The 18,087-nt window shown below is 29.2% G+C and overlaps 2 protein-coding genes across 3 annotated transcripts; both read right to left on the bottom strand.

Moving 5' to 3' along the window:
• Positions 1–6,897: 6,897 nt before the first annotated feature.
• LOC122571580 (CCR4-NOT transcription complex subunit 6-like) lies at positions 6,898–15,604 on the bottom strand (the record flags this gene model as incomplete). The annotated part of the gene is given in 5 exon segments (XM_043735512.1): positions 6,898–8,166; positions 8,280–8,419; positions 8,508–8,685; positions 10,398–10,628; positions 15,453–15,604. Coding segments are annotated over 5 exon segments (778 nt in total), but the record flags the coding sequence as incomplete, so codon positions are not given.
• LOC122571581 (protein YIPF7) lies at positions 11,493–12,953 on the bottom strand. 2 transcript variants are annotated; one of them, XM_043735514.1, is made up of 3 exons: positions 12,639–12,953; positions 12,267–12,569; positions 11,493–12,137 (listed from the first exon to the last, which is right to left on the bottom strand). In XM_043735514.1, the coding sequence occupies exons 1-3, from the start codon at positions 12,832–12,834 to the stop codon at positions 12,010–12,012; spliced, it is 627 nt and encodes a 208-aa protein (XP_043591449.1). In that variant the 5' UTR covers positions 12,835–12,953; the 3' UTR covers positions 11,493–12,009. The 2 variants fall into 2 exon arrangements, with proteins under 2 accessions (XP_043591449.1, XP_043591448.1); XM_043735513.1 differs by having other exon boundaries at positions 11,493–12,569.
• Positions 15,605–18,087: the final 2,483 nt, after the last annotated feature.

Here is an 18,087-nt window from a genome sequence, read left to right as displayed (position 1 = left end):
TGAGGAATTTGATTCAAATCAGAATATTGATTAAAATCTGAAACAATCTAATTACTAAAAAGATGATGATGATGTATCAGCAAAAATTAGTTACACTCGATAAAAGTGATATAGCTAGGGTTGTACGTATTTCGCATCCATGTAAATTGCGCCAGATCTTTGTAATCAATTTCTATTATCATTCGTAATTGAACGATGAACTATAACATTGGAACTTCCAGATTATAACTTAGATATGACTCATATCCACTCTCCTTTACAAGGAGGCAAATCTTGTTAGATATGGCGCAAAGAGAGAACTTGGTTCCTTGTAAGTTACAAGTTGTAACCTTCAATGCATCCCTAATTGCTTGTTACGGTCATCGAAAACTGTAAACTTTAACTACTGCCCTAACAGTGGTTAACAGCGGGTGAACCGCATTACTTCGACGTCTTGGGTTACTCAATTACATTGGTTGCACTATGACGCTGTACTGCGTGTTATTAGTAATCAATTAATTTATTCACCCGAGCCGTAAGCATCAAGCTTTTCATCGAGATTTCATTGTATTGATACATAGACATAGATGCCCATATAAAAGGAAGACTTGTTTATATAAATATAATATAACCTTATTCCTGAGTAAAGTAAAAATTTATCCCCAAATATTAAGCAATGACTTGTAAAGTATTTATGGAAGTATTTATATATGTTATATGTAAATCCAACCATTGATATATTAAATAGGGAATATTTTTTATTATATTATTAGCGAATACATGGAAGATACGTACGCGTATTTTCAATTTTGAAGTAATTTTAATTTATTTTATTGACAAAAGTATGTTTAACTTTGGAATCCTCTATAATAATAATTTTCTCTATATAAAAGTAAAAATCTGATATAGTTTAAATTTCTTAATTTGTAGTTCTTTACTCTTTAAGTTTAATTATTTATTTTTAAGTATATTATTTAAATATACACGATGCACTAAAAATAGGCGATCAAAGTTTGATATTGTATTCTGCTCTTCCTAAAAATACGGAGAAGTGGTATAAATGTGAGATTGAAAATTTATTTCATAGAGTTGGACTTCACCAGAGTGATTATTACGTTTGTAAAATATTTAAACAGAGATCGATTTACTATAATACATGTTAATCTATTCAAGAGCAGAAATAATATCATTACTTGCGATTACTTGATTTGAACGTTTATCAGAAAAAGGAAAATATGATACCAAAGTTTGGTCATCTATTTAAATTACACTCCGATTACGAATGCATATTTACTACGAAGTGTATATTTATTTTATTTAACAAATGCATCTAAAAGATGATAATAAGTTACTGAAGATTATTGTAGATTTTTACTATTCGAAATCATATGCAAGGAACTTGGTTTGTGACCACTTATAATATTCAATTTAGAATTGTAAAAATAAACATAAAATAATTAAAATAGCCGATATTTTTTTGTATGAAATATCAGCTACTAAAGTTTACTTTTTGATTATATTTACTTTTAACCAATTAGTTACATTGTTTAGTTAAAATGAAACTAATAGTAACAGTATAAAACAAAACTGATGTTATATATGTATATGTATAAGTAATATAATTTATCCTTGACAAGTGACTGACTTTAATGTTAGCTATGATTATCATAAAAATTATATTGTATAAAAATAAACATAAATCTATGATATATGTACTATTAATTTACTATAATATGCATTCTTTTACCATACAACTTTTAACATTAAATATATTCTAAATACAACTTTAAAAGTATCATATTTTGATATAATTCAATAGTGTTTTTTTCCATATAATTTTGACAAATTTTATATAGAACAAAAAAGTTCATATATAATTTTATTCCATATAGTAATAAGCATGTAATTATTTTACTTTCTGAATATTTTTAATTTATTTTATGTTAGTTAATAAACTGTTACATTCAATCATGACTCAAACGCAGCCCATATACAATCATTGCATTTTCAATAAAAAGTAAATTACATATTATTTTAAGATAGGTATTTAAATAAAAAGATATTTAAGTGCAAACTGACAGAGCATTCAAACTTTTATATATTCTACTAGACACATTCTCTCCTCTAGTATGTCTTTACAACTCTTTTCTTCCATTATTCAATCAGGATCGTGTTGCTACATATTTGTACTTTCAATAGATCTTTGAGTATTTATATAGGTATATAGTAATGAGGAATCATCATTAACTAATTAAGTGAAAAAATTAAAATTATAATTATAGTTGGCAATAAATTTATAGTATGTTTATATGAAGAATTATTATGATGAGACATTCTTATATAAAATTGTGAATAGAATTTACAAATTTATGATTATGCAGTATATCGTACATGACATATTTTAAGTAAAAATGACATCGCTTTAAAAATATATTTTTAGAAGATATTTAATCATTAAAAATTCATTGATTAAAAAATTGATATTTAAAAAATTTTGTGTAACTATATATTATAATAATTAGATCATACGTTTTTAAAGAATTTTATTCTTTCAGTGATTAAATTATTTGCTTAAATTAACATTTTTTACCTTTAGAGACAAAACAAAGACTCTAATAAAATAAGTCTTGATTCCAACATTTCCAATATAGCAGGTAAAAAATTTCCAAAAGCGTACACGAAATCTGATTGAATTTACAATATTAACACTGAAATGTAATTATTCTTATGATGGACGCAAGAATTATGTTCCAATGTTTATAATTTGTTATCGTGTTCTTATAAAAGTACAGACTGAAATGTGCTGTGCTTGTCTTATTGTACTCTAATATAATTCTATTCTTATTTATGGAAGTCAAAAATCGACACTATCACGCAATATTATATAGAATATAATTAACATTGCACTTTGTTCAAGCAAATAAATCACATACACGAGGCAATACGAAATGAAATTATAGAATAATTTATATCAAATTATCTTTGGGATTATGTTAAAAAAATTATGTCGTATTTTGCATTAGTTCTATTATTGTATTATTTCTACTTAATATAAGATCGTTTGCAGAAATATAATATATAAAAATGGCTATATACTGCAAATTATAATTGTAGTATATTGATTTTAATAAGCCATATTTTTTTCAATCCAGACAATTATAAAATATTTGTTCAATATTAAGATATTAGTAAGAATTCTAGTATCACGTGCGACAAACTAAAAAAAGTAATATTTTTATGAATAAATAATTATTATAAAATGTCTTGTATTAAAAATGGTTCTTTTGGTGTCGTTTGTTATATTGTACCATATAACTGCTAAATGCAAATATATTTTTAAATATTATGTTATATATATGTACGTATATATTAATAAATAAGTATATTATATACTACATTCTGATAAATTATTATTATTAAACACTATTACAGTGTGGTAATTTCAAATCTATATGTTTTGTTATATCGTTGGACTTAATTTAAAAGCAATATTATTCTATTAACATTGCGCGTATAGTGTCATTTTGTATTTATGTATATATACTTATATTACGTAGTATGCCCAAAATTACAGAGTACAGAAAGGTAAAGGCATTGACTACATACGTTTGATCAAACTGTTAAAGATGTACCAAACATTTCAAACAAAACATTGTGTTCACATCATACAAGACTGACAACTAATATATTTTTAATCACATAAAAATGTTTACCTATTACTAGTTAATTAAAACTAATGTTGAATCTTCTACATATTGTATGGAGGAGCTCAGAAGATTGAAAATTAACATATTTAAAAAATTCCATAACTATTTTTAAACTCATTTATGAATTTAATAAGATAAAATTGTAAATATGCAAATTATATGCAAGAAACATTTTTAAATTCATAATTGAAATCATATTATATCAGTTCGATGAATTCTCATATTGTCAATATTTTATATCATTTTATTATTCAGCGTCATTCCAGTTAATTCTACACATTTATAACAATTTAGTACATTTTTGTTTTTGTTATAAAATTTAGTGGGCTTCACAAAGAAATAATCTATGATTTCTAGTGAAATTTTGTTCTAATATAAGTACTAATTAAGGTATTAAATATTATATTCAAAAATATAATATTTCACAATAAAATCATTACTTGATCATTTATATCTTTATGAATATGGAATGTAAAGTGTATGTAAAGTTGTATTAAAATATATGTATATGTATATAAAGTAATTAACTGCTTGTTTACTAATACCAGAATAAGTTTTATAATTATATCTTTTTATCTTAAAAATACATCTTTTGATATTGATATATCCCTCCTGCAGCATTAATTCATTAAACGTGAAAAAATTTAATATTAATTGGAACAAAATTTCACAAACTCATATCTTTACACACAAAGCGGATTGAAATGAATTAATGTATTTCATTAATGTATGATTTCTGTTCATTAAAAGTAAATGTTTATCTAAATGATTCTTTAATTCTATCTAAGTACTCCATTTATTGTCATACGTATGTAATCATCTCATCTTTTAAATAATTCATTTATTTATAATCAATTCTACAAATATTGATATATAAAGAAGAATTCATTAAAAAATGTGTAACAATCTAATTTTAATACAGCGCTAATTGACTAGACTTTTTGTTTTAATATAGTAGAAGAAGTATTGTTTCATATGTATTAAAATGAAATATTGCTAAACAAGAATGTTGTTAAACAAAATAATGTAAATTCTAGAATGTTTGTTAACTGCCTTCATTATAAACGTCTTATATAGTTCTTTTATCACATATATCAATTGTTAATACTGTTACATCTAATTAAATTGTAAACAGTTGATTTCTTTTATATACACACAAATATGTATGCCATATCAGTGATTAGAATTTGTCAAGCACGGATATGGTATTTTTCCAATGTTTTCAAATTGTTTACAAAATGTTGATGATCTTTTGATGTACAAAATATGTCATTATATAAATTTTGTGTAATAGCATTAAGGTAACATTTATAAATTTCATATATGAATATCAATTATACAAATGAAAATGGACCACTAAATTTTTATAAGAATTCATCGAACTGTTTAAGACATATTTAAGATTTTTGTAAGAGTGCTGCTATCTTTATTTTATAACAAGGGATACTATGTATATATTCTTAAAACAAGAAATTATATGAAATTGTCGATGCTTTTTACAATCTTCTTTGTATTATAGTTTATATGAAAGCACATTAGCAAAAGTATTATTACTATATTGAAGAACTGCGGTTCCCGATTTATTACACAGTATAACAAAGTTAAATATTAACTTGAATTACATAAATTTTTTATTAATGATACAATTTTGTAGTTGTTATATGGCAGCCAATTAATAATTCGTGTTCAATTTTTTGACATTCTTCTTTTTTTATTTATTACCTAAATTCATATTTTTATACATTCTGAGAACCATAGTACTTCAAAGTACATACATAAACTCTAAGCAAGAATGTGATATTGATCATTAATCCTTCCGAGCTTCTATTTAACAAAGCTATTTTGAATACTATGGCATATGGCATTTGTGTCAGCCAAAATGCATGAAAACACATGTTGTTATCTAATGCTTTCATCATTATTAAAACAAAGGACATTATGTATATGTTTAATTAATGCTTTAAATAAATTATTAGTTGCTCTGCCTTGTTGTAATATTTCTCCAACAAAATATAATTGCTATAAGAAATATATATTTTATTATTGAAATATGTCTTGCAAATTATGAACAGAAATTTAAAAAGATATCTACGTATCTGAATCTATTGAATGTCAGAATGACAAAATAATTATTTGAAATAAAATGTTTTGAATATTATGCTTGTAAGAAAAATTTATTTTTTGAAAATAACAGCTATTATAAGGTCTTCTTTAATATCGATTCCGATTCACATAAAAGATACAGATATTTTTCGAATTAAAAATATTCAATTATGATTTAATATTTGATATTACTTGAAGAGTAATGATTATTCTGACAAATTTTATTTTGTTATAAGAAATTTTATACTATGTAGCAAATAATAAAATTTACGATACTAATAATACATTAGAAAGAAAGATATGCGGAAGTCAAAAGCATTTAATATTGATATTACCAAGAAAATTGCGTCAATTGAATTTGAAAAAGTATTAACATCAGATATCATTTACTTCATTCATATCATGGTAAGTTTTAAAATTGGATGCAAAATTTTTTAAATAAAATAAAGAGAAATTGGCTCAAAATTATGAATAATTATCCTAGCATATTTTGTATGTATGTTCAATTATCATGTGTTTATTTGTGAATGCATATACAAATAGGGATTGCCACTTCTATCTTCATTAATTAAAACTATATTGTAATTACCTACTTTATACAACATTTACTACACACATGTCTTTGTTAAACTAATCGTTTACTACTTGTATAATTCAGTTGTTGCTTTTGTCAAATGTGAATAGAAGACAAGCCCATTTGATAGTTTTCATTATGAAAACTATACAGTATATCGGTAGTGCCGTTTTGTTTATAAAATGTGTAGGAACACTAGTCATTATAAATGCTAACAGGTATTTAGGTACATCTAAGCAACCTTTACAATTGCTGAAGTCAAAGATCTTACTTTGAATTACTGCTCTTCGTATACACGTTTTATATTCAATTACATAAAAAATAAAAGTAGCTTATTTTTAATGAAAAAATTAAAAGCATTATCAGAAAAATATCAACGTTTTGGAACCTATTATGTATATTATATCAATATTATTTATTTATTTATATCAATAATCAATAATTAATTAAAAATAATAAATTTCTATATCTGTTATGATGATACTACGTAACATTAAAATATGAAAATGTTTCAATTGTAATCTTCTATTATTATTTGAGGCCTACTAAAATATTTATAAAACATTTACAAAGATATTATAACATTTTTTGTGCAGCATAATAAAATGTATTATGATACAATAAAATATTACGTCGATGATAAATGAAATTGCATACATTTTCCTTACAGGAACAGATGTTGTATGAGAAATAGATGGATAGAAATTTGTTCCAATCTTTATTTTTGTGTTGAATTATGTTAGATAAAAATTATAAACGCTTAATAAGATCGCTATTACTGACTCAAAAAATCATTGTATTTAATATAACAATACTTACAAACCCTGAAAATTTAAAGAAGAAATATATATAATACAAAGTAAGATTAGAAAAAATAAGTGTTTGCTATACAATTTAGATTATATGCAACTGAATTAACAAGTAGTAAATTAGTATTCGTTATTTATAATAACTGGAACTGAACGTCTAATGAATGAATGTCAACTGATTTTCAGGATACTGTGAATGATGAACATCATTACATTATTATACTTACAAATACACTCGCTACAATATTATCTATTTACTTATATAACATTATCATTCTCAATATACGTGGCCAATAAGAACAGATTTGTACTTGCATTGAAATCGTTAAGTTAACTCCAATCACTTCGCACAGCCCAGTATAGTGTGTATGTTTTCATATTTTTTGTTTTTGTTTTCTTTAAAAATACAATTTCTCATTGGATGGCAGCATTCTTATCAAAAAGTTGGCTTGGAGAATGTTGTAATGACATTTAGGAAGAGATTAGGGATTTTCTAGTAGATACTAATTTGTTAATAAATATGTGAGTTGTTCCAATTGTTAATGTGAATATCACAGAGGCTTGATCGGAATATCTTTTTGTAGGAAAATAGGTATCTACATATTACGATGGTAGTAAAGGTTAAAATACTCTTAATATGGGAAAGTTAGTTCTTAAAAATGCAATACACTATACATGGGCTAAACGCATTACAACACACCTCCCTTCACCTGGTCATTAGAATTATTCATCAGTATCTAATAACTTGTGTTGAATGTGCGGTAATATGGAGTATTTGTAACATTCATTATTGAAGTAACTGTCGACTGCGAGTGATATTGCTAGAGCCAGAAGTAAGAGAAAATGTGATGGGGATTTCTTTCTTATTATCTTTTATTATTCCCTTATATTTACTTGGGCCTAGATCGCAGCGGTTGCTACCTGCGTGAGATCAATCCATTGCTTGTTCCTACTGTTGGTGTCATTTCAAGCTCTACTAATAAAGGAAAATGATCTGAAAAAAACAGTTAATTTATATTTAATATATAAATGTCGATTATATTTTGTAGAAAGATTTCATTAAGCTTTATGAAGCATCATAGAAATTTCGTTTCTTTATTGTCTTACCAGATGGAACGTGTGGATGTGGGCAACCAACTACTTTATGTTCTTTAAACCAATCTGCACTTAGAGGACCTAAAAGTCCTAATGGTACCATACTTTGTTTCGAGTAGAAAATGTAATCTATTATACCTTTGAATTCGAATCTGTAAGAAAGGGGAGAGCTAGGATTTTATCTTCCATTCTATATGAAATAAAAACAAGGTATTAACATAACGTATAAGTAAAACTTACGTATAATTAGTATAGGGCATGATATCTTCACTATATGCAGATGCAAGTTTAAAAGAATGAGTGAATTCATTAGGTTTATCGCAACCAGAGATCTTCTGTAAGCATGATTTATAAGCTAAGTCTTTAAAGTCACGGTGATCAGCCGCTACTCGTCCCGAAGTAAGAAATTCAATTACACCTAAAAAAAAATATTTAAATAAATATAAAAGACAAAAATATCAGATTATGTAATAAAAATATTATTTAATAAAATATAAATAATAAATAAAAATAAAATATTTAAAAGTAATTCTTTCAGAAATAAAATCTTATTATATGTATATCCTATATTTTGTTATACGACATGAATCGTTGGATGAAATATCCATTAACATGGCAAGTGATATTAAAAATTAATAAAATAGAAATTAAATATTAAAAATCTAAATATAGACGAGATTTTAGAATTAGATTATGTTTTCTATAATTTAATTATTACGAACATGCACCTTCTCTAGATTAAGATTGGACTTAAAGTTATTTTTAAAGAACAAAGTAAGATTGCTACTCCTATTTTATTAAATACTATATTAAAAAAAATGTTTATTTCAAACAGCCTTTATATTAAAATATTTTCTACTAATATTCTCAAATAAATGATATAAAGACATCTAAGTATTACGGTTCAATTTATAAATATTGTAAAGTCGATCAGTCGCGGAGAGGCGCGATCGCGAGGAAGCGCGTCAACGGAAGTCGTACAATTCCTGTTACGATTATAATAATCGACGCCGCGAACAGATCGATCCCCTTATTTCTGTTGGGATAATAAAGGTGGTTGAGTTGGTATAACACTGCGCTTAACAGGTTATAATATGTATTTTATTTCCAACAACTGATTTCACTGATAATATAAATGTTCGGAGATACTCGTGGGTTAAGCCACGATGTCGGATTGTAATGTCTTTTACAATCAGGTTTAAAGTGTTCGACTCGTATCGGTATTAGTCACTTGTCGAGTGGCGACTAAGCTTTGACTCTTTTACATTTACATTTACATTTTACAATTTTAAATGATACTCTACAATCTAAGATACTTTACATATTGCGTTAACCTGTTCTGATTTTTAAGCAAATAAGGAAGCCATACATTTTAATGTACTTGGTTGTTTATACAATACGATATGCTTTGATGTTATTTAAACAACATTTTTGATTGATCGTCGATGGAAAATAATGTCAGGGAACGCGAAATATGATCGCTCGCTCTTTTCTTATAAAAATTATTATATCAAAGTAACAGGCACTCGAGAATGCCATAATTTAGGCTTCTCTCGGTACTGTGTTCTGAGCCAAGGGCTCAGTAGAGTCGTCAACGAAGACGAAAGTTCAAGAAATATATGTATTATACATACAGTCTATTAAAACTTTAATCTTATAATTTAATCTTACTTTAGCAAACTTTACGAAAATTGACTAAACTCACGGTAGCCTTTTAAGAGTTTCAAGACGTTGTTAATTGAAGTTTTCTTCTCTAAAGTTAGTGAATTATTTGTGAATAGTTCTATCAGATAGAAAACCTTTACTGTGAACATCACACACCTCATTTGGTGTTTCAGTGATACCTTTTTCTGGTTGAGAAAGAAATCTTTTAAATCTCGACAATGTATTCTATCTCTATTATATCTAAAGTATTATCCTGAGAAACCAACCAATCGTAATGCACGTTGTTTCAAAAGACACGTGAAAAAAATAATCTTTCATCTTTTTCGACATGTTCAAATATTGTCTCTCCAAAAAGTGCAAGAAATCGACCTTTTCGGACAATTAAGAGCATTTTAGAAAATAAAGTATCGTGTAAAATTGTATGTAAAGCTAACGTATAAGATATAAAATGATAGTATAGTTTACCAGAGTCAGGTAGAGAATTGAAGTCACCACAAAGTAACAGTTGAACATTGGAAGAATCAGGCTTGTGACCAGGTCTGAAAGACTGGCCAGCTTGGTCCAAAATGGAACGTAATTCATTACTGAGCATCATTGTCTGTATTAATTTAACATCGCAAAATTCTGGATCCCAATGAATGTGGGCTGTGCAAACTAAAATCGGTTGTTGAACTTGTGCTGGATCAGATGGAAGGCCTGAAAAAATACCAAATAGTATTGCTTTACTTTTAGTGAACATAATTTAATGTCTCGCCGAATATTCGTAAATGGTTTATTCAAATGGTTTGATTAAGAAACAGCTGATGAATTATGGATATTAAAATCATATATTAAATAGTAAATAGCAAATATTTGTAAAATATAATAATAATTAATTCCATAGATTTTAATACGTATACGTAGAACCGTTGTAGATATTAATTATTCTGGGATAATGTAAATCGAATAAATCAATTAATTGAACTAAATAATATTATAGTAAATTTATAATGTGGTGTACTTATTAGGACAGGTTCGAATTTTATGATGATTGTCGAATAAATTAATCTTGGATAATAATTTATTTCGATAAGGGATACCAAAAAGGGAATATTACTACTGACCGATTAATCAATCTAATAAATCTTATCCCATCTAATGAAATTCATAATTATGCAAGGGGTGAATAGTAAGAGGAAAATAGCAAGAGAAATATTTATAATACAAAGGAATGATAATGACTTTTCAAAGAAATAATAAACTTGAATTTATTGTTGAGATAATCTTTTGGTAATCGTTTTTCACTAAATACGATATTTATTTCATTACATTAGTATTTTGCAAGAAGTAACTATATATCTTGAAATGCAACTTAGTTTATATCACTATGTTCTAACTACAAGTTTAGGGTAACTGCTAGTTAATTCTATTAACGCAATTCTTCTTTCTTCTTGTATATGAAAATATCATTTAAATCGAACAATTATTAATAATTAATGCAGAAGGAAGACATTAAAATTATATACACATGTGTGTTGTAGAAATTTGATGAGTTACAATAAAATATTAGACCATAATAACTATGTATAAGTTATATATATAAGTTTTATTTTTATGCACATGTCATTCTTTGTAAATATATGATATTTGATCCATCTGATTCAAATTTATTTACTTGTGTGATTTTATAAATTACACTAAAGTGGTAGAAATGATAGAATAATCTATACACGATCCAATATCACACTGATATGAAAGATGAGAACAATAGTTGGTTATTGTACAATTTATTTAAAACTTATAAAATAATTGAATAACTTACGGTAATATATTCAGAAAATGTATTGTACATATATGTAAATTACATTATTACAATATATAAAATGTCACATTGATACATTTTCAAGATGAGATGCTTTAAGTAACAATGCATGTTCAGCAATGTATTGATCTTTATTTGTAATTGATAATATTGTATAAATGTGATTGTATATTTATGTGATGCAGCACACAAATATATCATTATGTTATATATTGCATTAAATATTTAATCATGAGTAGCTTTATATAAGAAGGTAGCAAAAGTATACAAATTTTGCTAAAATATTATCATCAATGTAAAAACACCATAAAGGAGACCACAAGGATATGCAATAAGAAGCCGTTGATTTTCTTCTCCTGACATAGTTGTAAGGAGCCTAGATGCGGATAAAGTTGACCAAGCAACTGCAAACATGGCAAGAAATAAGCCGATCGGGCCTCTCAAAGTTGTAAAAACACTCAAACCAGCAAGGACTACTACAGGTAATAAGCAATAACCTAACACAGATGCCACAGAAGACAATGTAATATTACCAGAACTGCTCATTAACGATTGCAAGATATACATCAAAATGCACGATGTTACAGCTAAACCATAAACATAACCAAAATGTGCTTTTGAACCAGCTAATAGGAGAAACGCGGCGAGCATTAAACAAAATGCTACTGGTCCAGCTAAATCTGAATCCTGAAGTAAATAATTCGCATCGTCTATTTGTGCTTTTCTATGAAATGGATTTAATACAGCTAATGTTTTTTGTAATATTCTATCAGGATCGATGCCCAATTCTTCTAACAGAGGTGGTTCTTCTTCTTCGTCTACAAATCCAGTTGATCCTAAAATATTGATTTTTCTAAGATCATCTTAATTGAAATCTGTTTTAAAACTATTTTTACGGTACGTACCACTAGCAAATGTACTTTGAACAGGATCGAGAACAGGATAACCTTTTTGCGCGTATGAATAATCACCAGCTTGTTGATCATTATATGTTTGAAATTCGAATTGTTGGTTAGGTTGATCAAAGCCAGAGGAATCAAAGTTATAATGGCTTTGAGGAGATTGTCCCCAATAATTTTCTTGTCCAGTATAACCAGACATTTGTGTCTAATATTTTTTATAGTGTATAAATTTATTTCTTTTTAATCCGAACTTGCACTAAATTTGTAACTGCAATTGACACATTCGCATAAGTTGATAGGTTATGAAGTAACAGTCTACTAGTTCCTGCGTGTGCTGCATGATGGCGCACTTTGAAATAATACATGTCCAGTCGATAAGTGGATAAAAAGACAGACGATAAAAATTAAAAAATTATCGATATCTATAACGTATATCGATTCATCAATCGATATTAAGCTATTTGAAAGCTATTTGAAAATCAAAATTGCCGACTCGACAATTTTTGTCACTTGTTACTTATTCGAGTTAGAAAGAACGTACAAAAATTTCGAAAGCTTTTTAGAAATTTGTTAAAAGTAACTGCATTTCCTACATAAGTTTGAAATATGCTTTTATTTGACCAGATTACTAATTCGGTATTCTCTTCAATCATACTTAGCGTCTAGAATCTAGAAGTATCTATACAGTAGTTGTGTAAGTTGTAGTTGTTTATACTTATACATATTACTACATAGATCATTTACTAAACAATTGAAATTAATTCGTATATTTAACATAGTTTCATTGATATCTATTTCCACTACCTGCACACCTATTTTCCCCTCTGATTGTAATTATTCATACATAGCTCAACAAGATTTCCATGAATTGGATGAAAAAGGGGGATTCAGATCTAACTTTATTGACTTTCGGATATCTTGTAAAGGAGGCAATCTTAAGTAACATGCTCTTTGTCCGAGGCTTGGGACGATCACGGTTCAAAAGTTATGAGAAAAAGAAAATTGTACTTGTTACGTTACGTTCACTCCGATACAAGTAGGTTAGGTCTAACCCACTGTAGTTTTCTTATTTAAAGACCGAAACCACCAGCGAGATGGGCTCCACCTCATGGAAACCACCACCTCAGGCCGAATTCAAGGAATCTGCCTCTCGGCATCAACCTAACTTAGCCGAACCTAGCCATACCTTAACACGACATATTAGGATCGCAATCCCATTCAAATGCATATGCAATTTCATTTTTAGCCACTTACATTCCAGTAAATGCAATACGACCTGTACAATTTTCTTTTTCTCGTAACTTTTCAACCGCGATCGTCCCACGCCTCGGATAAGCTGCATGTTATTCAGAGCTCTCCCCTCTACGATATATTTGAAATTCAACAAAATTAAAGTTGCGGATAAGAGATGCCCTTTTTCCACATTTTTACACCGCTCTATACCGATGGGGACAGGGGAGCATAGGTGAGGTGTCTCCCTAGCTACTAGCTGGACACATAACACGCGCAAGTAGTTATATTTTGAGATAGCCTCTACTCGTGAGTTAATACGCTCGTAAAAAATGTGGATCGTGTGACATGTAAGGGGACGTTTGCTAGATGGCTACCCGAGATAGGATTGGCATTCTGGCATCTCTACGTCATGAATTATAAGGCTGCTCGCGTATATGTAGTCTACGAACTTGTGCCACTTCATCTTCTTCAGGTGATACGAAGCGCGCTCCTCGATTTATGCTAGCATGACTAAGACTCGCAATTAATTAAGAAATTGCTCCGATATCGAATACTATCTGCCGGTATGTTTTGTTCACTGCTTTTGCAATTCGAACACCTTGTATTGGTCCGCTTGTTACGATCTTGTAATTATATCGATGGCAGTCACAGGTTTACAAGTTCGGTCGTACGAAGCTAATATGTTTAATTACGTGGGAAATATACATGATTATATTTCTCGTTCATAGTAATATTTAGTTTGCAGCTGAGACCTGTAAATCAAACAATACTTTTGCTCCTAAAGCAAAATTTGTCCCGCTACGGGGATAATGCGAATACTTAAACAAAATCTCCTGAATAATAGAAATAATAGAGCTTCTTTGCACCTAAGGGATGCATGTTTGATACGTAGGAATATTCATGAGAGCACGCGAGGGTTTCGAATATTATCGAGGGTGGGAATATTTGAAAGACAACGTTTTAGCGAAAACAGTTCTCCTGACTGTAGCGGGAATTTTCAAAATTACATTGCAATTTTAAATTTTAAAATTTCATCAGTGAAATTTCCTTGACAGAGCAAAATCGCTGATACTAAATCGATATGATTTTATGATCCAGCAGCGAGTGTGGTGAAAGTGGCAAACCGTGTCTCAAAATATACGTACACAGGGTGTTCAAACGAAGACTGATAGAAATTTAAAGAGTAGTTCTACGAAATGGAAATAAGATGAACATGAAGAGTAAAAATATTATGTTTGGGTCACAACCATTGGAACATTCTGTTTGTTGCAAGGAGTAATGTATTGCATGTACATGTAACACATACACACTCGACACGTATATCACTCACCTTTTTTATTCTGACTAATTAAAATTAGCTATTTTTTTCTATTTATATTAATATTAGCTACTGTAACATTAGCTTTTCAGCAATATGTACTGAAATTAAATTACAGTTTCATGATAAATTTCAAATATTTGCAACAATAATTCGGAAGTGTCCAAATATTATACTTAGGGACGATAATGTATGCATTAATCATAATAATGTTTGATCCATGTATTCATTATCGGCAGTATATTTAGGCTCGTAAGATCACTCACCATTGTCCCAGGCAGCCTCCTTGGTCCTAAGCAGGGCAGCCAATCCGATATTATCCTTTGGCATTACTCGATTCAGCATGTTGTCAGAACCTTCTGCATTTGCCATTGCCAATTGGTTAAATTCGACTAAATGCTCCTTTATTAATGTAAATCTGTCGGTAAACAAGGAACAAATGGATTAGAACGACGCGAAATTGTGTTTCACTGTTAATTTTATGATAATAGTCTTTTTTGAATTATAACAGGAATTGAGATATATCGTCCTTTAACTTGATATACAGTGAAAGTCAGCAATGAGTTACGCGTTTCCTAAAAAGAGGTTCGTATAACATTGACACACCTACAGACTCATTCGTGTTTCTTATTATTAATTTACGCTTTATGATCTTTTCACATTTCTTCAATAGATTTCCTCCCTTTAAGATGCACCTGTACTCATTTTTGAATATTACGATATCGAGGAGTGTAGTACACTGGATGGAAAAACAAATTCATCGATTACCACGAATTAACGTAAGTGAATGTATTACTTTAGTTAAATTTTGTTAAGTCATATCGCTTTATCATATTTGAAGTTGCACGAACGGGTCTACAGAATTAGCGAATTCGATCGTTATAAAATTAGTATGCTTCTGTTATGTGATACAACGACGTGACCGAAGAAATTATTTTTCTTGTTAATCTGTTTGCATAGAAATTTCTCGAGCGATTAGCGTAACTCAATTTCGTTGAGTGAAAAAGAAACTTTGCAACTTGGATACGATAGCCAGAGGATTTTCGTTGGGAAACTTATAAGAAGGCGTATCACGTACACCATGTGGAATACAGATTTCTCTCGCTGTTATGTGCAGCACGTATAGTTGGCCAGTATATTCTTCACTGAAACTCCATTACAAGCCATCATCCCTCTTACGATCTTACAAGAACCTCTAAACAACATGGAAGCAACGTAACCCATAGATATCGAGTAGGCGTCACGTAGAGCAGATCAGCGTTTTTACAAAAGCTGCTACTTAATGAACGAAGACAGATTCGGAATTGTTCGCTTAGTCAATTTTAAATGGCACAGCTAAACGGAGACTGACAAATTTAAAATAAGTAGAATGGAGACCGATCGATTAGGAGCTGGACATTTGGTAAATTTTTCTAAGTTAATTACTAGGTAACATGTGGATGGCTACCCCCAGCGGGATACCATCTTCAAGTTTTTTTTTATTATTATTTTATTAATTTAAATCATGGCCGTCATTTTAAAAAATTTTTGAGTTAATGAAATTCCTGTAGAGTAAGCACTTTTTTCTATTCTATGTTTTCGTTATTCAGATCGTCCAAAATTATTAACTATTATTAGGAATGTTTACTGATGTGAATAAAGACAGTCTACGGCGAAATCTACTGAATTGAGACTCGTTCGAGAGCACGTTTGCCTCAAAATTTCCAACTTGATTTCCTCAAAAACGAAACCTTAAAAGAATAAATTTTCTTCTTTCTTTTCAAGTTGGTTTTTCAAGTAGAATCACCTGCTGGTTGTTTGTACCAGTTATTAGATACTCTGCATATATCACATAGTAAAATATGCATTTTAATACGCGCAACTTATTTATAATTTGTAATCTATCAGTTTCACAGAAAGCTAGTAAATATCTATATACTTTGGTTAAATTTAAATTGGTCTGGATACACGTGAAGATATTTTGGCAATAAGCAAGGTAGGTTAAAGAACTTCCTTTTAATTGATTTGCTTGTTTTCTATATTTGTTCGAATAATAAAAAAAAGCATTGATCTAACGAACTGTTTTACAATTGTACATAGTCTGTTGTTCCGAATTATTGTGAATCAATGAGGGCATTGTTTCTTCCTTTTCCATGATTTTCTCCCAAATGAATGAAAAGCGAACGAATCTCCAAAGGACCATTTTGCTTAGTCTATACGCAGATTTACGAAGTTTTGACGTTTAAATTGACGATAGATTGTATATGAATCGACGAAGGTAGACGTATCCATTGCTGTAATGTAACACGGAAGACGTATTAAAAGTCGCACGAAACAGCTCAGTAGAGTTTGCGGCATCAGGAAGAAAGTAGGGACTCGTTAAATAACGGTGGTCTTTCGTCCATGCAGAGATCAGATTGTTAGTCTTACGTTGCCATCGCATTTATTATACGCTGCGCTTTTGCGGCCGAACAGCGAATTAAGTGTATAAAGTGGCTGACAGATGCAACGGTTGCACCGGCCTTTAAACAGCAAATGTCGAGTATAACGCGCTTCGAATTGTCTACATAACCCGAATAACAGCGGAGATACGTTAAATTAGATTAATTTGGCCTTGAAAATTCGAATACTGTAAATGCATTGGATTTGCCAGGGAACAGCGTTGACATAGCGCAAACCAGGTGATGCGCTCTGTGTAAAGAATTAAATGAGGAGTATAACGCGCATCGAATTGTCTAGATAACCCCAACAGGAGCGGAGATACGTTGAATTAGATTATTTGGCCTTGAAAATTCGAATACTGTAAATGCATTGGATTTGCCAGGGAACAGCGTTGACATAGCGCAAACCAGGTGATGCGCTCTGTATAAAGAATTAAATGAGGAGTATAACGTGCATCGAATTGTCTAGATAACCCCAACA

The sequence above is a fragment of the Bombus pyrosoma genome, linkage group LG10 (assembly GCF_014825855.1).
Source record: "Bombus pyrosoma isolate SC7728 linkage group LG10, ASM1482585v1, whole genome shotgun sequence".
In the NCBI taxonomy this organism is placed as follows: domain Eukaryota; kingdom Metazoa; phylum Arthropoda; class Insecta; order Hymenoptera; family Apidae; genus Bombus; species Bombus pyrosoma.
The sequence above is the reverse complement of the archived record's forward strand: the minus strand, read 5'-3'. Positions and strand labels throughout refer to the sequence as shown.

What these genes read in the sequence shown, in the direction of transcription:
- LOC122571581 (XM_043735513.1), bottom strand. Translation starts at nt 12,834, where the DNA reads ATGTCTGGTTATACTGGACAAGAAAATTATTGGGGACAATCTCCTCAA. An exon ending in TCAAAGTACATTTGCTAGTG is followed by an intron (nt 12,570 to 12,638) that starts GTACGTACCGTA and finishes TCAATATTTTAG; the next exon opens with GATCAACTGGATTTGTAGAC.